The 24,373-nt window shown below is 44.5% G+C and overlaps 1 protein-coding gene across 1 annotated transcript; it reads left to right on the top strand.

Annotated features, from left to right (window-relative positions):
* Positions 1–5,791: 5,791 nt before the first annotated feature.
* On the top strand, positions 5,792–23,139 carry LOC141082371 (uncharacterized). Its single transcript, XM_073566310.1, has 4 exons — positions 5,792–5,801; positions 15,580–15,677; positions 15,876–15,966; positions 21,999–23,139. Exons 1-4 carry the CDS (start codon positions 5,792–5,794, stop codon positions 22,934–22,936), a joined length of 1,137 nt encoding a protein of 378 aa, XP_073422411.1. The 3' UTR covers positions 22,937–23,139.
* Positions 23,140–24,373: the final 1,234 nt, after the last annotated feature.

The following is a 24,373-nucleotide window of genomic DNA, read 5'->3' as shown; positions in this document are numbered from 1 at the left end:
TGAATACACATATTTTCCATATATTTGTTGGTTTTAGTTTCTCATTGCCCTAAGGCTGATCCAATTTACCTGTAGGCACATCTACTAAATTTGTTAATGGGCATGATCTCATTTTACATCCTCCATCTGCTTTCACAGAGTACATCGTATTATTTCTATTGTAAGTCTCTAGTCTCAAAATCAATGATCCATTGAGCCATTCTCTGTGAATTAATACCTGAAGCTTTTCCTTTCAGCAAAGTTTTTAAAGTGACATGCAGGGTTTGTAAAATTAAAGGAGCAAATCCCACTATATGTCTCACTTGATTCATAGTCCAGTGCACGCCCAGTAGGTGCTTCATGCACAGAGTGAATCCTTTTTCCACAGGTGTAAGCAACCTAGAGTAGTAACCTAGGGCATACAACTGACTAGACACTTCTGGGCTTTCTTTGGGCCATTTTTGTAGAAGCACAGAAGAAATAGAGACATCACCGGTATGAGTCTGAATGTAAAAAGGCTGGGAAGGGTCAGGGTTAACCAATGCGGCAGCTGCCGTAAGGGCGCACTTCAATCCCTCAAAAGCCTGTAAGGCGGCTCCCTCCACATTGACAGGTGCAAAATCATCATTAACATCTTTCAATAAATCATACAGTGGTTTAGCCAGATAAGCAAAATCTTCAATAAATTCTCTGGAAAAGTTGATAAGACCCAAAAATTTTCTGAGCTCAATGACATTAGTTGGTAGGGGAACAGCCTGAATAGCTTTAACCCTATCATGCATGGGTTTCTTTCCTTCTACTGAGACAGACACACCCAGAAATTTAACCTCTGATTTCATCAATTGTACTTTATCTAGACTCATTTTGAGTCCTGCATCTTGTAAAGTCTGACAAACATTTCTAAGGGTTTCTCTGTGTTCACATTCATCGACAGTTTGTATCAATAGATCATCCACATACTGTAAGACTTTGTCTCCGTAACCAAGGGGTTCTAACACTTGAGCCAATGCCTGATGGAAATCCACAGAACTGTGAAATCCCATGGGCAACTGCGTGAACAAGTATTGCACATTCTCGAAAGTGAATGCGAAGTGGAGGGCAGATTCAGGTGTTAGGGGTACTGAGAAAAAGCCATTTGCAATGTCCAAACAAGAAAACACTTTACAATCACTCCGCAGCTGATTGAGATCCACAATTCAGGGAACCTTTCCTTCAATACATTTTTCAAAGCATCATTGTCAGCCTTTTCAACATTTTCATTAGCACCTAATCCGAAGCTAGCAATGGGTAATTTGTGACTCTCCTCATACTCCTCCACAAGTACAATTACAGAACAGATAGTGGCTTCTTTGTTCCGCCACAAGACTTTGTTACATAAATCAACAACAATTCCCATTGCTCCCAAAACATCAGTTCCCAAAATAGTGGACCGTAACTGTGGGTTTACCCAAAAAGCGCATCGAAGACCCCTTTGCTTCGATCCCCCTGTGTCCTGAAATCTCAGGTTCACTGGACGACTTTTTACTGCTTGAATACAGGAGCCCTCAAATCCTACCAACGTGGTAGTATTCTCAGGCAGTCCAGGGGGTGACTGCAATTTGTGTCTTGTTGTTGAAACTGAGGCTCCTGTATCGATGAGGATGTCTTCCCACGGCAACCCCTCTATTCTCCTTCTGACATAAGGTCTACCGTCCCTGCCCAGGGAAAGGGGGGCAAGGAGGGTAAGGGGAACAGGGAGAGCACTCCATCAATCAGTGTTACCTGCCGTGGTAAGCCCGAAAAATCCATTATCCCCATCTGGACACGGCTTCCGTCCAACAGCTGCCACCTCCACCCCAAAGAGATCCTTAGTCAGGGTCCGGTCCTCATGTTCTCGTAGCTCCTTGATCAGGGGAGCGTAGGGACGAGGAGGAGTGACCCCTCCCTGAATAGCATGGACCTCCGGGCGCGGATGAGTGAAAGCCGTAGGGAAGGAGCAGGAGCAGAAGGCTCCTGTGAGACTGGGTTAACCATTTGAAGACCGTTGTACTGCTGATACTGCCTAGGGTCATTCACTGCTGGATACAGAGGTCTAACTTCGAAAGGTGGTCTAGAGAACTCCCGGAGCTCTCGGGATATAGGCCCTGGCACAAAGTTGGGGCAAAAACGTTTAAAGTGTCCCAACTGTCCGCAAAAATAACACAAGGGAGGACCTCTCATGGGATCCCGTGGGGGCTCGGCCGAACGGGACCTGCCCATTCTCGGTACCTGGCCGTACCCCCTGGAACTCCTGGCCTCCTCAAATCAGCAGATACACCCCGAGGTGAATGGTATGCAAAAACATTAGACTCATCACCCTTCACCTCGGATTGCATTGTCCTAACATTAGTTAATAAAGCCTCAACCACGTCTTCAATGGATTCAGCATTTTGCAAAACTCCTGATTTAAAAACTTCTAAGGGAACCTTTTTTTACAAATTGTTCCATCTTAGCAAATTTATCACCCTGGTCCATAGTGTCTAAGGTCTTATTAAACACCACGCACCAGGCTGCAACCCATTTATCTGCCTCCATCCTGAGATCACTCCCCTTTTTAATTTTAAAAGAATCTAACAATGCCGGAGAGGGCTTTCTCCCCCCTAACTTCTGTGAAATCACAAACTTCATTCTTCCCTGCGGCTCTGTCAGATCACACCCTTCGCCAGCTGGGCTCGAAGATGAGACATGAACTCAGGGTGCACAAAAGACATGAAATAACGGGAAGCATCCTCCCTAGATTTAATTTGGAATTTATCAAGCCATGATTCAAAGCCAAGGACATTACGAAACACTCCCATACTTTCCTCCCAATTAGGCAAATTTTTAATAAATTTAAGATGGACCAGGGACATCTGACCAGGACTCTTTCTCGGGGTAGAGGCAGTGTCGGCGTTAAATTTAAAATCTACCTGTGATGAATCATCCCCTTCCTCTTCGATCAATTCTTTACTTAACTGTGCCTGCATGTGTTGAAAATGTCGGAACAATCTATCCAGTGTATCTGTGTGTTCCATTATCCAGTCTTGTATCATTGATTTCCATTCCGAGATTGTTTCTGGACCAGCCCCGCACTTCTCCACTGCAGACTCCATCTGTGCTATGAGTGCTTTCAAAGGCTCCAACTCATCCCCCTCCCTTTGTGTCTCTCCTGCTTGTCTCAATGTCTCATTCAACTGTTCTAAGCTCTCCCCATACGCTGCCCCTGCCCGGGTGACCTCATATACATACTGTGGTGTAGACTGTTTATCAAGAGCCTGATCAAAGGTTATGACTGTCTTATACAAAGCCGATACCCGGCTGTTACTTTTCCCTAGCGAATTCTTTCAATCTAGTTCCCTGTTCTCTGTGGTAAACCATCGCATACAATTTAGCCACGTGGTTTCCACATTAACCCCCTCCAGCTGGGGTGTGCCAGCATATTTCTCTGCCTGCTTCCGTAACCACTCCACATTTACAGTGGTCTACAAGGATGTTTTACTCTGTTCTAGTATCAGCAAATGCAATTTAAGCAAAGTTAGATACTCACACCTCTCAGATGGAAGACCGCGCTGCAGCTTTTTGACCAGATATCAAAAGAGGTGCAGCCATGATTTCAGCCTCACTCGTTAGCTTGCCAGGCGTCTCCCCACGCCCTTTTAAAGCTTCTTGCTACCGGACACAAAAAAAAATTCTCACGTCCTTGTAGATAGCTTCTTCTTAGTTACTCATCTTTTTATAGTCTTTTTCTTTGTCCGTGTTTTTCTTATAAAAAATCAGGCAGGCGTTCTCGGAGCAATCACGAGAGGTTCTCCTTCAGGCTGACTTCCTTTGATCGGTTTCACGTGTGGCCACACGCGTTTTTTTGTTTTTTTCTTCACTCTTCCAACCTGAAACTCTCATCTGCAACTTTTTCCAAAGGTTCCTCTGGAGGCCGCTCTCCGGAGCCGCTCCTCCTGGCTGGCAATCGCCACTTGTTAGAGAAAGTCCTAATGGAGAGTTGGAAGAGCCGGACCAAACTGCAGACAATCCTCTAAAGCTGAGGTCGAAGTTTATTCAGAGATACACGGCAACACAGAACAGAAAGGCAAAGAAGTTGAAATATGCGGGCAAAAACAGGAATTCAGACGGGCAGAGATTCGCTAGGAAGTCTGGCGATGATAAGGCCCCGAGCTAGATTGCAGGTGCCTTTTATACATTATGCAAACAAAGAAAGCTGTATACATATTATAGCAAAAGGGCGTATATGGTTACATCATATCTTTTTGGACTAAGGAAGAAGTGGCACAACATTACATCAGTAATTAACTTTTCACCAGACCACATTAAAAACCACATAAATCCAATATTATCTCTAACTACTGTCATTAATCTTATTACTGCTCTTAGACTAAACCCATAAATTAATACATTTGACAATTTCAGAAGTCTGTTTCCTACTAACACTATCATGAATTCACATATTCACCATATATTCGTTGGTTTTAGTTTCTCATTGCCCTAAGGCTGATCCAATTTACCTGTAGGCACATCAACTAAATTTGTTAATGGGCATGATCTCATTTTACATCCTCCATCTGCTTTTACAGAGTACATCGTATTATTTCTATTATAAAAGTTGAATATATTCTTTCCTAACTTTCCTAAAATGGCTGCCTAGTCCCTCATGGCTGCTCAGTATATTATAACTGACCATTCTCTTACACTTTCCCCTCTTTGTTCTTTCTTTCTGTTCTTTTTTTCTGGCCATGCTTTCTTTCCCTCTGTTCTTTTTCTTTCTTTCTCTCTAGTCTTTCTTTCCCCTCTTTCTTTCTCTCTATCTGTTCTTTCTTTCCTCTCCGTCCTCTCTTTTCTTTCGCTCTCTCTGTTCTTTCTTTCTCTTTCTTTCTCTCTGTTCTTTCTTTCCCCTCTTTCTTTATTTCTCTTTTTTTCTCTCTGTTCTTTCTTTCTCTCTACCTCTCTGTTCTTTCTTTCCCCTCTTTCTTTTTTTCTCTCTCTGTTCTTTTTTTCTGTCCACTCTTTCTCTCTCTAATCTTTCTTTATTTCTCTCTCTCTTCCTTTTTTTCTCTCTCTCTGTTCTTCCTTTCTTTCTCCGTGTTCGTACTCTCTTTCTCTGTTCTTTCTTTCCCCTCTTTCTTTCTCTCTGTTCTTTCTTTCTCTTTCTCTCTGTTCATTCTTTCTCTCTCTCTGTTCTTTCTTTCTCTCTCTCTGTTCTTCCTTTCTTTCTCATCTTTCCTTTATACGTACACTACTAAGGCTAGTTTCACACTAGCGTTTATGAGCGCAGCGACGGCCTGCGCACGGCCGCCGCTAAGCCCCGCCCCCTGCCGCGCCTCCGCCGGTAGCTCCGCCTACCGGCGCATGACTCTGCATGCGCCCTGCGTCCCCTATCTTTATCACTGGGGGCGCAGGCCATGCACAATATGCGTTTGGCGGCGCATGCGTCCTTTTGACGGTGCGCCAACCTGCGCCAAACGCAACCTGCTGCAGTTTGGTTGCGCCGGCGCACCGTCAAAAAGGCGCATGCGCCGCCAAACGCATATTACGCACGGCCTGCGCCCCCAGTGATAAAGATAGGGGACGCAGGGCGCATGCAGCGTCATGCGCCGGTAGGCGGAGCTACCGGTGGAGGCACGGCAGGGGGCAGGGCTTAGCGGCAGCCGTGCGCAGGCCGTCGCTGCGCTCATAAACGCTAGTGTGAAACCGGCCTAATCAATAGCCTCCTTCGCATGAACGTGTTTTGCTACAGAGCGTGTGTCTGTGTGATCCACATGGAGACAAGTCCGTTTTTTGGCCAGCACCATGGATGCCACACGGCATGAATCATGGTATGTGTTAAAAGGGGGGCCCACTGAGACTCTTTCGCCCGGGGCCCTCAAAAACCTGGAGCCGGCCCTGTATGGGCTTATATTAGAATCCCAATTACCAACTGGAAAGATAAAAACAAAGGAAAAAAGGGGTGGAACAAAAAACAAGCCCCAAACACCTCATAACCCACAATGTAAGGTCAGAAAAATACCGGAAAATATAAGTTTCTCTTCACACTGCAATATTAGTCACATGTGATCTGTGTCTCTCCCAGAAGAAAAGTCATCACAGCGTCATTCCCCGTAATAACCGTATAGAGGAGGAAATGATCGCGGAGAGAGCGTCCATTGTTAGAATAGTGGGGAGACACAGATGGGATCCAATGCTCCTGACTGTCCGGATGTCTAGAGGATCGTCACCATCGGAGAGTAACGTGCAGATCGGCGATCTTGTGACCGTTGTATTATGGGGAAATAAAAACAAATAAGACACATTGAGATCAGAGAAAACAGTTCTATGTAATAAAGAGTGTAGAGAACGAATTCCACCAAACCTCCTATAGGAAAGGGGAGAAGCTGAGAACTTCATCTACACCATTGGGATGTCAGGGGTTTAATTGCCGGATCCATTTAGTTTCTAATTGTGTCCATTAGTGATGGGCGAACCCCCCGATGACCAATATCGGTGGGTTCTCCTGAGTTTTTTTGTAAAGTTTGATCTCGGGGCCGGAGATGACGTGAACTTGTGTCCGAACCCCGAGCTTGGACTTTATAGATATGGGATGGGGAGGGTTGTAAAACAAAGAATAAAATTAATAATAAACATTATAATTATACTTACTGGTCCAGCGACGCGTCATCCCATCTCCCTGTATCCCAACCGCATCTACTTCCGGGGCCGCTCAATAACTTCCGGCTTATTCACTCCACTGCTCAGCAATTTTTGGCCGGCGTTGGTAGTGTTCGTGCGGTGATGTCAGGGTTCACCCCAGGTCATGGGCTGAGCACCCAATTTAAGTGATCAAACAATAATTTAATGTCCACAATCGTAGTAAACAAAACGTTTCGTTCTTACATCAGTTACAGATTAAAGAACACTTATATTAGGTCAGGTGGACTAATATATTTGGTTGAAGATCACTAGATCTAATGATCTTCAACCAAATATATTGGTTTATTTACTCAAGCTAAATGTCAATCTCCTCTCCATATTGGGGCAAGCTATACAGTTACAAGGAAAAAATCCCTTTTATTACCCTTTGTGCCAAAGTAGTTAGGTGTGTTGGCTAAGTTACTTGTGACACATAAGAAACGGCTGTGTGCCGAATGTATTACAAAGATCCTAAAGAAGGAGCAGACCTCATTCATGGCTGACATGAGGTCTATAATTGGGGAAGACGCGCTAAGCACAGTTTCCAGTCCAGTTCCCCCTCAGACAGTACAGGTCATGTCCCATCATAAGAGAGAAAGGTGGGAAATGGAAGTATCATCAGAGAAAGATGAAGGTTCTTATGATCGGTACCAATATCTGGAGGGTGGAGAGGAAATGCCTCAGGTTCTCCCAGAGGAAAGGAATAAAGATTATTTCTCATCCGACGATACAGAACGAGTACAATGAAAACTGAGGAAGCACAAATGACTCACTCAATACAGGATGAAATGTTTAGGGGCTGTGAACCCAGAGAAACAGAGTCTTTCCAGCAAACAAACACATTAGAGCCATGATAACGGAAGAGTGGGAAGATGAACAAATAGCTAAAAATGAGACCCTCCTATTTACAGCGATTCTAATACTTTATAAAGGGGGGCTTATCATATCAGAGGTACAGAGAGGAGAAGTTATCTAGCCATATTATGGCCTATCACTCAGCCCGCCTTCCCGCCGAGGTTGGCACCCTAACATTGCGATATGGCGGCCCCGCTCACTGCCGGTTTACACTCAATGACCTAAATACACCCTACATATATAGTGGTACGGAAAGTATTTAGACCCCTTTACATTTTTCACTCTTTGTTTCATTGCAGCCATTTGGTAAATTCAGAAAAGCTCATTTTTTTCTCATTAATGTACACTCTGCACCTCATCCTGACTGAAATGTAGAAATTTTTGCTAATTTATTAAAAAAGAAAAACTGAACTATCACATGGTCATAAGTATTCAGACCCTTTGCTCAGACACTCGTATGTAAGTCTCATGCTGTCCATTTCCCTGTGATCCTCCTTGAGATGGTTCTACTACTTCATTGGGGTCCAGCTGTGTCTTTTTTTTAATCTTCTGCACCGCCTTATATCTCCTCTCTCATCTCTGTCTATCGCCCTACACGTGCCCTCCGTTCTACAAATGACCTAAGACTAACATCCCCCGTAATCCGAACCTCGCACCTCCGTCTCCAAGACTTCTCTCGTGCTGCTCCAGCTCTCTGGAATGCACTTCCCCAGACGATCAGACTGATACCTAGCCCTGACCTATTCAAGCGCGCTTTGAAAACCCATCTCTTCAAAGAAGCCTATCACATCAACTACTCAGCAAGCTAACTTTGCCCTGTTCCCTACTTCCATATTATTCTGAATCTGCACCCTACTATTCATCTGTCTCCACACCCTTCATGCACATAACTGCACTTGATACTTGTCTATTGCACTTAAACACACGGGCTGATGACCGGATCATGCAGCTTTATATGAAAATCCCTATTATAATTGCCAGACCTGAATTAACAAGCATTTCTCACCTACTGTGTCCCCCCATTTCCTTGTAGATTGTAAGCTTGCGAGCAGGGACCTCACTCCTAATGTCACTGTTTGAATTGTCTTAACTTGTATTGAATTTATTGTCTGTACATGTCCCCGCTTAATTGTAAAGTGCTGCGGAATATGTTGGCGCTATATAAATAAAAATTATTATTATTATTATTATTAATCTTTGTTTTTTTTTTAATGCAAAAAAAATGTTCATACATATATCCATGCAGATAATATTTGAGTCATATGTAACAAAACCTCCTCATTAGAGATCGCATCGGTACACAGAACAATAGATCAAGACAAACCTGAAAAACCGGGGAAGGGAAAAAAGGGAGAAGGAAGCGGGGGGCATGTCAAACACAAGCATAATGTTTACCCATCAGACATCCAGCACCTGTCTAACCTTAAGTTCAGGACCCACTGACACCAAAGTACACCCCAAACACCCCGAAGTGTCTATCCGCAGCGGTTCACCCAGAGACATCAGTGGACAGGTGTCTCCCCCAGTAGTAGTTGCTCCTGGTACCAGACTGTCGGCTGAGAACAGATCTTAATATTGCTGTGGATGTGTTGTGGCTGAGGACAGATGAAGCTTTCCCAAGTTTTGAAAAAGGCCTGCACCCTTCCCTCTTTATGTAGAGGCCTCAACCCAGTCCATTTGAAGCAAGAACGACAGCTTCTCTAGAAAGATATTGAAAGGAGGAAAATAATATATAAAGTGCTCTCAGTGAGAGAAACAAAATAAGAATCTTGTGGGTATGATACCTTTTAATGGCTAACAAATAATAGTGAATGTTGTTACAAAGCAAGCTTTCAGGCTGATGAAGGGACATAAGCAGTCCCGAAAGCTTGCTTTGTAACAACATTCACTATTATTTGTTAGCCATTAAAAGGTATCATACCCACAAGATTCTTATTTTGTTTCTCTCACTGAGAGCACTTTATATATTTTTTTCTACTGGCTAACATGGTACCAAACCACTTTTTTCGTTTTATTGAAAGGAGGGGCATGGTCGTGGATCCATGTCTGTAAAATGGCCTTAGTACTGGCAGCCGCCACCCAATGCAGAAGTTTACGGGCCCCTGGAGAACAGGTGAAATTATCTGGTTTTAGGTATCCAAATATGGCCCATAAGGGTTCATCAGGAGCAAAGTTTGTCAGATGTGTGGCGGTGTATTGCCGTACTCTTTCCCAAAATAGTCTAATGACGGGGCATGCCCACAAGCAATGAAACAGGTTGGCTTCTGGGGAATGGCATATAAAACATTTAGAAGTTGTGCACAACCCCATTCTATGACCTTTTGTGGAGTCAGGTAAGAGCCGTGACAGATTTTCAATCTCATTTCTGGGAAACGGGCTGGAAGGAGGAATGTGTAGGCTGGGTCTAGAGCTTTCAGAATAGTGTCGCAGGACATGATGGGGTCTTCAGTCTGCCATTTTGTTACTGGAAATTGGAATTGTTCATAATCCAGAGCTGCATGGATGAATTTGTAATTAGTGGCTATTTGGCCAGATGGAGAATTAGATTTCGTGAGCCATCTAAGCACGGATGGTCTCCATTCATATTCAGAAAGATGTGCTAACACTTTTGTTACATAGCTTTTACCTTGCAAGTATTGGAAGGGAGGGAATATGGCAGTGGGATATTTACATTTCAGCTCCTCTATTGAATCATAGAATCGTAGAGTTGGAAGGGACCTCCTGGGCCATCTGGTCCAACCCCCTGCTCAAAGCAGGATTCGCTAAATCATCCCAGTCAGATGTCTGTCCAGCCTCTGTTTGAAGACTTCCATTGAAGGAGAACTCACCACTTCTTGTGGCAGCCTGTTCCACTCATTGATCACTCTAACTGTCAAAAAGTTTTTTCTAATATCTAATCTGTGTCTCCTCCCATTCAGTTTCCTCCCATTGCTTCTAGTCTTTCCTTGTGCAAATGAGAATAAAGTTGATCCTTCTACAATGTGACAGCCCTTTAGATATTTGTAGACAGCTATTAAGTCTCCTCTCAGTCTTCTCTTTTGCAAACTAAACATTCCCAAATCCTGCAACCTTTCCTCATAAGACAGGGTTTGCAGACCGGTCACCATTCTGGTCGCTCTTTTCTGAACTTGCTCCAGTTTGTTGATGTCTTTTTTAAAATGTGGTGCCCAAAACTGGACACAGTATTCCAGATGAGGTCTGACCAAAGAGGAATAGAGGGAAATAATGACTTCACGTGATCTAGACTGTATGCTTCTGTTAATACATCCTAGAATTGCATTTGCCTTTTTTGCTGCTGCATCACACTGTTGACTCATATTCAGTCTGTGATCTATTAGTATACCCAAGTCTTTTTCACATGTGCTGTCACTTAGCCCTATTCCTCCCATTCTATATATGCTTTTTTCATTTTTATTGCCCAGATGTAGTACTTTGCATTTCTCCCTGTTAAAAACCATTGTGTTAGTTGCTGCCCACTTCTCCAGTTTATTTAAATCTTTTTGAATCCTCTCTCTCTCTTCTCTAGTATTAGCTATCCCTCCTAGCTTTGTGTCATCAGCAAATTTAATCAGTTTACCCTCAATTCCTTCATCTAAATCATTGATAAAGACGTTGAACAATACAGGGCCCAGGACAGAGCCCTGTGGTACCCCACTTGAGACATTCTTCCAACTGGATGTGCAGCCATTTACGACCACTCTTTGGGTTCGATCACTAAGCCAGTTATGAATCCACCTAACAGTTGCCTTGTCCATTCCATACTTAGTCATTTTTTCAATAAGGATTGTATGAGAGACTTTGTCAAATGCTTTGCTGAAGTCAAGATATACTATATCTACAGCATTTCCTTGATCCACCCAATCAGTGATACCGTCATAGAAGGAAATTAAGTTAGTCTGACATGACTTATTAGTTACAAACCCATGCTGACTCTGTTTAATCACTTCATTCTTATCCAGGTATTGACATACATGTTGTTTAATAATTTGTTCAAAGATCTTTCCTGGTATAGAAGTCAGACTCACTGGCCTATAGTTACCTGGGTCCACCTTCTTCCCCTTTTTGAAGATAGGAACAACATTTGCTCTTCTCCAGTCTTCTGGCACTTCTCCTGTTCTCCAAGAATTTTCAAAGATTATGGAGAGGGGTTCAAAAATTTCTTCTGCTATCTCCTTCAGTACTCTGGGGTGTAATTCATCTGGACCTGGAGACTTGAATTCATTTAGGTTAGCTAAGTGTTTCCTCACTATCTTTCTGTTTATAGATATCCTGGATTCTTCTATTCCCTTAATAGGACAGTGAATAACAGTTGATGTTACATTTCCTTTCTGAGAGAAAACAGATGCAAAATAGGAATTTAAAAGTTCAGCCTTCTCAACATCCTGTCTTACCATTTCATAATTTTCATCCTGTAAAAATCCTATAGCATCTTTGACTTTTCTTTTACTTTTGACATATCCCCAAAATCCTTTATTATTGCTTTTGACATCTCTTGCAAGCCTCAATTCATTTTCAGCTTTAGCTGATTTGTGCCCTGCAGGTTCTGCAGACCGCATTATATTCTTCTTTAGATATGCCTCCCTCTTTCCATTTTATAAACATTTTTTTCTTCCTTTTTAGCATATCCGTCATTCCTCGGGGTGGACTAAGTGCTTAATAGATGTTATACCTTGGGAGTACCACTGGTAGAAGACAGGGTGAGAGTTCCCATTCTGAAAGTGGGGGTCGTACACACATGGCTCCGCTCCGTACACGCGGCTCCACTCCGTACACCTCGTATACAGGCATCTCCGCTCCGCACACCCCGTACACACAGGGCTCCGCTCCGTACACCTCGTACACACACGGCTCCGCTCCGTACACCTTGTACACACGCGGCTCGGCTCCATACACCTCATATACAGGCAGCTCCACTCCGCACACCCCGTACACACACGGCTCCGCTCCGTACACCTCGTATACAGGCAGCTCCGCTCCGCACACCCCGTACACACACGGCTCCGCACACCTCGTACACACACGGCTCCGCTCCGTACACCTCGTACACACACGGCTCTGCTCCGTACACCTCGTACACACACGGCTCCGCTCCGTACACCTCGTACACACGTGGCTCGGCTCCGTACACCTCGTATACAGGCAGCTCCGCTCCGCACACCCCGTACACACACGGTTCCGCTCCGTACACCTCGTACACACGCGGCTCCGCTCCGTACACCTCGTACACACTTGGCTCCGCTCCGTTCACCTCGTACACACAGGGCTCCGCTCCGTACACCTCACACACAGGACTCTGCTCCGTACACCTCATACACACAGGGCTCCGCTCCGTACACATCGTACACACAGGGCTCCGCTCCGTACACCTCGTACACACAGGGCTCCGCTCTGTACACCTCGTACCCACAGGGCTCCGCTCCGTACACCTCGTACACACACGGCTCCGCTCCGTACACCTCGTACACACTTAGCTCCGCTCCGTACACCTCGTATACACACGGCTCCGCTCCGTACACCTCGTACAGACACGGCTCTGCTCCGTACACCTCGTACACACAGGGCTCCGCTCCGTACACCTCGTACACACACGGCTCCGCTCCGTACACCTCGTACACACAGGGCTCCGCTCCGTACACCTCGTACACACAGGGCTCCGCTCCGTACACCTCGTACACACACGGCTCCGCTCCGTACACCTCGTACACACTTAGCTCCGCTCCGTACACCTCGTACACACTCGGCTCCGCTCCGTACACCTCGAACACACGCCGCTCCGCTCCGTACACCTCGTACACACACGGCTCCGCTCCGTACACCTCGTACACACAGGGCTCCGCTCCGTACACCTCATACACACACGGCTCTGCTCCATACACCTCGTACACACTCGGCTCTGCTCCGTATACCTCGTATACACGGCTCCACTCCGTACACCTCGTACACACACGGCTCTGCTCCGTACACCTCGTACACACACGGCTCCGCTCCGTACATCTCGTACACACACGGCTCCGCTCCATACACCTCGTACACACAGGGCTCCGCTCCGTACACCTCGTACACACTCGGCTCTGCTCCGTACACCTTGTACACACTCGGCTCCGCTCCATACACCTCGTACACACACGGCTCCGCTTCGTACACCTTGTACACACACGGCTCCGCTCCGTACACCTCGTACACACACGGCTCCGCTCCGTACACCTCGTACACACACGGCTCCGCTCCGTACACCTCGTACACATACGGCTCCGCTCCGTACACCTCGTACACACGCGGCTCCGCTCCGTACACCTCGTACACACACGGCTCCGCTCCGTACACCTCGTACACACGCGGCTCTGCTACATCTACCCTGTAAACCCCTCCTGACCCCACACATAAACTTCCCCTCATCCAGCACCATGACAACCAGCACAGCAGAGTCCTGCCCACACTGAGGCCCCTGATCATGTGACCCCTGACTCCGCCTCTCCTGTGACCTCATCACAGGTCCTGTGTGCACAGAGCAGCTGTAGAAATCTCAGGCCTCGGGGGTCTCACCAGACTTTGCTCTTTTCTTGCAGGGGCCGCAGTGGATTTCATCCTGGATCCATAGAGCTGAATAGAGGAGCGATGTTCCTTCACTCTGATGGGAATTGATGGTGACGTTTGTCCAACGTCCACGTTACCGAGTAAATCCCCCCAGGACTGCAGCCGGTAAAGTCCCCGATATCCACAGGTGTCCCCTCTAATTGGGGGAAAGGGATAGAAAAGCCTCTTATCCCGAGGGGAAACCCTGTACATGGAGACATCGGCCTCAGATCTCTCCTGTCCTGTTCTTCCAGAAAAGCCTCAAACTTCTGTGTGTGACTCAGAGCTGAGATCTAACGGGAGAGAAGATTCCAGTGCGGGGAAGACGGGAAACCTTCATATAGACGGCCGGTGGGGATGGAGGCAGTGACCGACTCTGGCCACATCTGTCTCTAGAGCCGCAGTAGAAGATGAAGATGTCGTCCTCATCATGAAGGAGTTATTTCTCATGTCGCATGTAATGAATATCTCCTGCAGTATTGCTAATGCCGATTCCAGTGTCGGTAATGAGACGAGAATTAGCGTTATGGAAGATGAGTCTATGAGGAACGTGTTCAGCTGCCGACTCCGAGGAGGAAACTGCTTGTTGTCTGTGGCCTAAATATATAGGTTTTATTAGTAGATGTCAGGGAAGAAAACTAAACCCTGTAAGATAATAAATCTCCTCATATGTTTCCCTTATTATCTCCAGTAATTGTATTATTACACAGGATTCTTATGATGTTACATCGGATTATCTTCTTCTCATTCAGGTCTCTACAATATCGGATCCTCTCAGTGAAGATCTTCTACAGAAGAGAATTTTCCTGATTTACCCATCAAGGATGGATATGGACAGAGACAAGATGGCGGAGAGGATGTTACACCTCACCCTAGAGATCCTCTTCCGTCTCACTGGAGAGGTGAGAGATTCTGATGACCTCACATTACATCATTCTTATCTATGGGAATAACAGATGGACAGAACTGGAGAGGTGAGGACTCTGGAAATGTCTAGAGTGAGATTTATTAATGTGTCTCTCCATAACCAGGATTACACAGTGGTGAAGAAGACCTCTAGTGATCGCTGTCAGGACCCTGTGTCTGAGGGATGGGGAAGACCCCTGAGCCCAATCACGGGGCCTCCACCTCACCCCCTGATCCATGAGGACATCAATGACCAGAAGATCCTAGAACTCCTCTACAAGATGATTGAGCTGCTGACTGGAGAGGTGACACTGCTGGGAATGCTGGGACATTATACAGTAACACTATGAAGGGATCGGGGGATGACGGTATCATTGTATGTGTCAGGTTCCTATAAGGTGTCAGGATGTCGCTGTCTATTTCTCCATGGAGGAGTGGGAGTATTTAGAAGGACACAGAGATCTGTACAAGAACGTCATAATGGAGGTTCCCCAGCCCCTCACATCTCCAGGTAATAGACAGGACTAAATACACACGGCCTATAATTATCTGTATGTAGAGAATGAATTCAGCCCCTGTATGTGTTTCCTCCAGATCTATCCAGTAAGAGGACAACACCAGAGAGATGTCCCCGTCCTCTTCCTCCACAGGACTGTAACCAAGAAGATCCCAGTGCTCCTCAGGATCATCAGGTAGATGGAGAGAAGGTGTCAGGAGAGCTCCCCTATGATGTGTAGACGGCTGTGAAGGTCTTGTGCTCAGTCTTGTTTTATCCACCAGTATTATATGTTTTATACTTGTGTAATGAGAACGTTGGAGATGGCAGGATTAGAGCTGATCATAGATGGGACTTCTCCATCTGTCGGTGACTTTTACAATATTTGTTTCAGGGTGAAGATCTGACCCATATTAATACTACAGAGACATATGTGAGAGATGATGAGTGGTGTAAAGAGGAGATTCCCACATATAACTACCCAGGTGAGTAGTGACCACTGAATGCAGAGAAGTCACAGATTCCTCTCAGTCACCGGCTGTGGCTGCTTTATCGGTGGTGTAGTCCGGCCGTATTACCATGATCACCATTTTGCCTCTAGATCACAACATTCTCCTCCACCCAAAACTGTTCAAATGACTTTGATACAGGAATGATATATATCTTTGTACCGTGTTAGCCAGTAGATAAAAGAATATTTAGAATTGAGAGTCCTCAGTGGTTGATACCTTTTAATGGCTAACTGAAAAGGTGGTAGCACATTGCAAGCTTTCGAGACTCCTCAGGTCTCTTCATCAGGCTAGACTAATGCAACATCTGAAAAATCACATATTTATACACAAAACAGCACAAAAATAACGCAACAGATAAGACAAGTAACATTTAGCAGAATTGTCATAAATATTGGAACAGTTTATAGATTAGGAGTGTGAAGGTTTTATTGCCCTCTGATTGGGGTCTGGTTCTGTGTTGTGTGATGACCACAGAAGGTCTGAAGAGCAAATTCCTTAATTGATGTAAAAAGACATAAATCCAAGCGACACATTCATTCCTGCACTGAGTGTGTCAAAAGTTGTCATAAATTTATGCTCCCAGACCCTCCTGTCTCTCTGAGAGTTGAAGTTACCTTTTAATACAAGTAACTTAATGTCCATCATGCTAAGACCGGGGATACAAAAATGTTTGCCACAGGTAGATCCCTTCTTTTTTCTCTTATTGTGTGGCAATGAGAATTCATCCTTGTTCTCAGCTTTTGCCTGGTCTCTCCCACATACAGACCCCCAGTTGGACATTTAGTACAAATAATTAAGTACACCCTATTAGATGTGATGCAGGTGAGAGTACCTGGGATCTTGTAGTCCTGATGTGAGGTGGGAATCTTTATCTTGTTCGTGGTCATTATAGATGGACAGGTTTTACATTTTTTCTGGTTGCAAGGAAAGGTTCCTGCAGCTGTTGGGGAGGACAGGGAGCTTCTGACAATGACGCTTCTTAGATTTTGGGGCTGCCTAAAACACAGCAGTGGGGGGTCTGGAAACATGGATTGTAATCAGGCATCTTTTTGTAGTAAAGGTTGTAATTTCCGTGCCACTCCCCTTAGCACCTCCAGATTTGGGTTGTAGGTGACCACTAGAGGCTCCCGGTTATTTTCTTCTTTAGCTTTGTAATGTGGCAGGTGATTCCTTGATATTCTGGTGGCTCTTGTAATTTGGTTTTCTATTGTTCTTGGATGGTAGCCCTGACTCAAAAAGGACTTTCTGAGGCGACCGAGGTGTTTGTCTCTATCCATGGGGTTGGAACATACGTTATATGTTATATCTGTTATATGTTGTTAACATATGATATTCCGATCACGCTCAGTAATGCAATACAATGAGTGCGTGGAAAACACCGGACTGCACTCCGATGACATAATGGAGAAGAGTTTGTTCTCCATCTTTTCCTCAGTGTTCTCTGATTTTCTCATCCTAGACAATCGGACCACACTGTGCTGACACTCGGGTCAGATCCTGATCCAAGTGTCAGCTGTACAGTATAATTGGCCGATTCTCTCAGATCAGAGGATATATGTGGCCGTCTGCATTGGCCCTTAGAAATCCATGTAGCCGCACACTCCGGTCCGAGTGCCGGTGGCAGTGCTGGGTGTTGTTTCTCACATCACACACCCTAGTGTGACCCCGGCCTTAGAATGATTCTTGTACTCAGCGTTTGCAGGGTGCTGTAGCCTAGTGTTTGTATCTAGGGTATGTGCACACAGTTTTTTTTCAGGGGGCAGAGCTGCTTCAGGAAAGTGTCTCCGGTCTTTTACCTGAAGGCGCCATGTCTTTTGTGCCACCGGCGTCTTTTCTCGATAGTTTCTATTATAGTTGCAGGTGACAGAATGTGCTACTTGTATTAATGGCCTCAGTTTCCAAGCACTGAAGCAGATAAAAGATGTAACAGACGGAGCGGGTACAGCAATGTGGTTTTCCATTGCCGTGCACTAAGTTCATGTTTAGCGGCAGGTTTGTGGCGCTTCTTCAATCCGCCTGACAAAGATGTGTGCACATCCCCTTACCTTGGTTCTGCAGCCACAAAATACAGGCATCCCAGCATGAAAACCATCTGTCCAGTCTCTGCTGCTTCTATAAGGAAGGCAAGGCAGCGATAAACTGGTTAATGGGTCACTACACATGGGCCGGTGATGGGTGCGGCCCCCAGACGGGAACTTTAGTGATTTTCACGTATGAAAAAAACTAAATGAATGAAAATCTTCTCCTATACATTACAGTGTTAATCCGCGCAGAGTGTGCACGGGGGCGATCTATGTGGGGTCTGTGATCGGCGCAGGTTCAGAGACTTGTGGAGGGGATTGTGTCTGTGACAACAATAAAAAACGAAAATGTCTCTGATTTTTATTGGGGAGACACAGTCTGCAAGAACATGAGCCTGTGAGCAGCACCATAGACTATAATGGAAGAGAACTAATGAAAACCACAGAGAGAACATGGACGTGAGAAACGGCCGTCTGACTGAGACTTTCCGGTCATTCCTGTGCTCCAGCATGTCCACGACCACCGACCAGCCGTATACACGTCAGTCAGTGTCCTCTACGGCCTGTTCACACAGGAGGACGCACTTCTCTGTGCACACAGCGACTGGTAATATGTTCTGTGCACGTAGACTGTCCTGTTCTCAGGAGCGCATGTCCTGTTTACCTCGAGCAATGTGCCACCAAGAACCTGGATTGTTAAGCCGTGACTAATAATCATTTTTCCTTCCATCAGGTGATTACTGACCTATTGAAATGAGCCGATAATCAGGAAGCCGCGCTCTTACAATCCCACATTTCATGATTATTGGCTCATCTAAAGTGGCCATAATTCAGTGGCTGTCAGCTCTGCAGATCACAACACTAAACGTTGTGATTGTAGGCCGCGGACCTGTATTAGACTATCTAGAGAGCAAGATTACAGAGGGTACAAGACGTGGGCCTGTGGTCTTACAAATGCCAGGGCTGAATTTCACTCCCAGTCCGGCCCTGGTTACACGGAAAATAAAGACACAGCCAGAATAAAGCCTTTTATTAGAAATAAAACAAAACAGTTTTCCTTTTCTATTTAAAAATATCAAACACAGTTATACTCACCTAACGCCTATTTCCACCGAAGACCTCGCTCTCCTGTAATAAAAATAAAATACAACAACAATATACCATACCTGTCTGTCGCTCTGTCCCACGCCGTAATCCATGTCTGGGGGATAATTAGTTTTCAACCTGGACGGTGCCACGATGCGACCATCCAGGCTGAGAACCACTGGTGAATGAGCTGCTGCAAGCGCAACATCATTGACCAGCAGTGACATCGTCGAGGTTTCCAGCCAGGCTGAACTGCAGTGACCTCAGGACCGTGGGAAAAACTTATTGATGAGGCCAGCACAGTTCAAGCCGTCACAGCAGATCACCGTGAGAATTCTCTGTGTTATTGTTAAATAAAAAATGAAAACTGTGTTTTGTTTTATTTCTAATAAAAGACTTTATTCTGGCTGTGTCTTTATTTACCATATAACTATAGGATTAGTAATGGAGAGGTGTCTTATAGACACCTCTCCATTACTAAGCCGTGGGCTTGATGTCACCTGTCAATACAAGGGTGACATCAACCCCACAAATATGAACTCCACTTGCCATCACTATAGGGCAAGTGGGAAGAGCCGGGCAAAGCACCAGAATTGGCGCATCTAATAGATGTGCCTTTTCTGGGCAGCTGCGGGCTGTTATTTTTAGGCTGGCCCCTTACAAGCCTGAGAATACCAGCCCCCAGTTGTCAGCTTTAGCAAGGTTTGTTGTCAAAAATGGGGGGACCCCATGCAGTTTTTTAAATTATTTAAATAATTTAAAAAACAGTGTTGGGACCCCTCTATTCTTGATAACCATCCTTGCTGAAGCTGACAGATGAGGGTTGCAGCCCCCAGTTGTGAGTTTTCCAGACTGGTTATAGGAAATACAGGGGAATCCTCGCCAGTTTTTTCATTCATTTACTTAGTTATAGCACAGGCGTCAGGTGAGGAATACTCCCATCATCCGCTCCTGCTGTCACTGTTCTTAGCAGCAGGTGTAGGTTGATGGGAGTAATAGTTCCAAAAGCCGCCACCTGCTGTCATCATTCTGACTTTAATATAACTCTCATCATTCTCTCCGCCGGCAGAGCAGGGGAGAATGATGAGAGCGTCTTCAGCACCCGACACCGGGGAACAGCGATTAATGTGGCGCTTCATCCCTGCTGGCCGTCCATGTAGTACTGATGCTGCACACACGCGGCACACGGTTGTCACGTGTGCCACGAGTATTACACACATGGACATCTCCGGTACCGGAAATATCAGGACGTGTGAAACCGGCCTTATACACAGTTCTCTTTAAATGCCTAATATTTCTTCTTAAAACTCATCTTACAGAAGATATTGGAGCTTAGGATAGTATAGATTGTGAAGTCTCCGAGACCCATACTCTAATTACCCCAGAGAGGTTTCACCACTAGTTACTCATTTATTACTGATGGAGACTGTGGAGTTTGATCATTTCAGTAGTTCCTAATCAGACCCCATTATTAATATCTGACGTGTGTCACTTTATGTGGTGGTAACTTTGGAATTCTTCACAAAGGATAATAGAAAACAAATGGATCTTACAAATTATTTTCCAGCTTCGCACTATACCCTACATACGATTGTACTCTACTGTCTGGGCACATGGCAGAATTCAGAAGGGAAGGAGCGCCATTTAGCTTTTTGAATGCAGATCTAGCTGGAATAGTTTGCAGAAACAATGTATTGGGAGCACTGTTCATGGTCACCTGGCAACTCAAAAGATGTCCACCATGAACATGCTTGGCTCTATCTTCTCTGCTTTCCATATCCCAAGGATTGCCTTGCTCATCGCCCTTTAACAACCTCACATGGAATCTGGACTTACACAGGGACCCCTAGGCTTGGACCATGGTGTTACCTGCTATTCTGTGGTGTTAGATGGTGAGAAGAATAGTCAGGTAGCTGGGTCAGAACCAGAAGGCCAGAATCAGAAGACACAAGAGTAGTCCGTAAACGGGCCACGGTCACAGCAGGAAACAAATACACAAGCCACAAGCTGAGCCCAGAGGACTGAACCAGAGGAGAACAGCGCTGTATCTGGCAGATTCCGGCCATGTGCTTTGCGCTTTAGTAGGGTGTGGTACTTTCCAATTGGTTGAAGTAGGGAGCAGATTACTCCAGCTGGACAGCAGGAACAGATCCCAGATGAGATTGGTCACACCATATGCAGAAGACCTAATATAACTAAATGACAAAAAACCAGAATAGTCGAAATCCCCATAAAGTGATTCCATTTTATAAATTAATTCACTGAGGGTTATAATCCTTAGGAGGAGTGAAGATTTTGACTCCACAGCCACTTTCTGGAAATTAACACGCAGTGGATGTTGGAGAGTGAAAATTACACATTTGCCATTTTCTTACCCAGCACATAGTGCCCAGATTGTGCTCCAGGAGACACCTCAAATTAAGTGGGTTCTTCTCACTATAATATTGCTAAATACAGGGATCCTAAATGTTGTTTGCGCACACTGCAAGACTCCGAAGAGAGAGCGGATTTTGCTGGATTGGTTTGTAGAAACCTTGTTGCTTTTCAACAGCCTTTGAGCCACTAATAGTGCGGGAACCTCTGTTTTTCCATTGACAGATGATGGACCTGAGTGGGGACTTGTTTTGGTGAGATGGGAATTGGTATTTTTTTTGCCTATAGAACATTGATTAGTTTCTTTTTATTCGATATTTGGGAGGCAGAATGAACAAACAGTTGAACACCACACACTACTGGTTCATCCAACAAGGTTTTCTATTAGACTGTGAACTGTCATTGTCTTGGTAAATAATTTAAGTTTTTAACATAGCTTGCCATTTTTATGGACAGTTTAAGTAGAAATGTTCAAAAATATAAAACTTAAGGATATTTTATTAAAATTTTCTTTTATCTCAGCAGATGAGTGTACCAGGAGATCAGAGGGACAGCTGACGTCTTCAATTTTTAAACCTGATGATCTTGAGATGCTACAAAATACAACTGAAGTGAATGCTATTACTCCAGATATATCATCATCCATTCACAGCAAAGATCTGTCATCTGATCCTATGAAACAGGTCCCATCTTCTGATTCATTACCGATTACTAAGGAAAATCAAAGTCACAAAAGAGGCATTAAAAAACAAACTGCTACTAAAGCAAAGAAGTCATTTTCATGTTCAGAATGTGGGAAATATTTTGCACGGAAATCACATTTTGTTTCCCACCAGAGAACGCACACAGGGGAGAAGCCTTTTTCATGTTCAGAATGTGGGAAATATTTTAGCAATAAATCAGACTGTCTTAAGCACCAGAGAACTCACACAGGGGAGAAGCCATTTCCCTGTTCAGAATGTGGGAAATGTTTTGCACAGATATCACAATTTGTTACCCACAAAAGAACTCACACAGGGGAGAAGCCTTATCCCTGTTCAGAATGTGGGAAATGCTTTAACCAGAAATGTCATCTTGTTAATCACCAGAGAACTCACACAGGGGAGAAGCCTTTTACCTGTTCAGAATGTGGGAAATGTTTTAACCAGAAATCAGATTTGGTTAATCACCATAGAACTCACACAGGGGAGAAGCCATTTTCTTGTTCAGAATGTGGGAAATGTTTTAACTGGAAATCAGATTTGGTTCATCACCATAGAACTCACACAGGGGAGAAGCCATTTTCCTGCTCAGAATGTGGGAAATGTTTTAACTGTAAATCATATTTGTTTAAGCACCAAAGAACTCACACAGGGGAGAAGCTTTTTAACTGTTCAGAATGTGGGAAATGTTTTGTGAAGAAATCATCTCTTATTAGTCACCAAAAAACTCACACAGGGGAGAATCCTGTATCATATTCTTAATGTGGGAAATGTTTTCTACCAAAATCAACTCTTAATAAACATCAGGGAAGTCATACGGGGAGAAGCTTTTTTCATGTTCAAAATGTTAGAAATATTTTTACTCAAAATTGTATGTTCTTAAAGGTGTTGACCACTACTAGGACAACCCCTTGTCATTTCTCATGTTTGGCCATGTTAAAATAAAAGCACTCATTGTACGAGAATGATCAGTACTAAATATATTGAACAGCCATGTCGGACTGAGCTGCCATCTTGGAAAAACTTTCGCTAACTAACTTTGCAGCTAATGAGATGACTTTATGGGAGCTCTAGCCAGAATGGAGACATAAAATGACATCAGAGCCATTAGCAGGTATGGTTGGCATACACAAGGGTTAATAGGAGGAGCTGCAGGGCATTGTGAGAGTAAATAATGGTAGTAAGTAGTGTCTGTGATGAGGACAATACAGTTGTCAATATGTGAAGAGTTATGTGAGTAATGACATTAGATAAAAGGGACATGGGGATTTATGGACTGTAATGGGGTTTGGTGAAATACTCCTAAATATTGTCATTTTGTATTATCACTTTCTTTAGTATTCTAGAATACATGTCTTTCCCTGCAGTGTGAGGTTATCATGTATACACCTTTTATCACTATATGTAGTTCGTTTGTCTAATCATGTATATATAAAAAGCCCAAATGAGGTCCTCCATATATTCAGAAGTAGAAGTCAACAACATGGCCTACAAACGTTACTCCCATAAACAACATGTCAGTATGAAATATATCTGTATTTCAACAAAACACATAAAAAATGTAAAAAGAAGAGATTATGCAGAGAAAAATCATCAGGTATGTATATAAAACGTATCTAATCTGTCCCAAAATATAGTTTAGAAAAATCCTTTACATATATATATAATTGTAAGTGGAAAGCCCATATGGAAGAAGTATAACAATTATATCGCTTATCATCCTATATCATTACATATCTCAGGTGTAAGGTCTCCGCCGAATGGTCAATTCACAATAAACCCAGATACAAAGAATATATAGAACGGGTTTACAATCCACACAGGAATAAATATTACATTGTAGACTCATAAAGTGACAGTGCTCATGGAAACACTCATAAAATAGTACAAACAATGACTGTTATAAAGCCGATTCCATAGGGCATGTGTGGCATTATGGGCATGACACGGTCACGGCTTCACATAGAGTCTTCATTGCTGGTGCATAAATCCAGAAGCAGCAGAACGGGGCAAACTGCACATTACCCGCGTTTCGCTTGTAGAAACCCCTTTCTGAGGAAGCATTACAAGAGAAACGTGCTGAAAAGAGGCATCTGGGTAATGGAATCCTCCCTATAGATCGGTCTTGTCTGTGTGTGCCTCTTTGGTATGTGGACATTGTGGGGCTCGCCACGTTCTCCTGCTTCTTGATTTGTGCAC

Source organism: Dendrobates tinctorius, unplaced genomic scaffold (assembly GCF_039654945.1).
Source record: "Dendrobates tinctorius isolate UK_male_01 unplaced genomic scaffold, ASM3965494v1 ptg000017l, whole genome shotgun sequence".
In the NCBI taxonomy this organism is placed as follows: domain Eukaryota; kingdom Metazoa; phylum Chordata; class Amphibia; order Anura; family Dendrobatidae; genus Dendrobates; species Dendrobates tinctorius.
The sequence above is the reverse complement of the archived record's forward strand: the minus strand, read 5'-3'. Positions and strand labels throughout refer to the sequence as shown.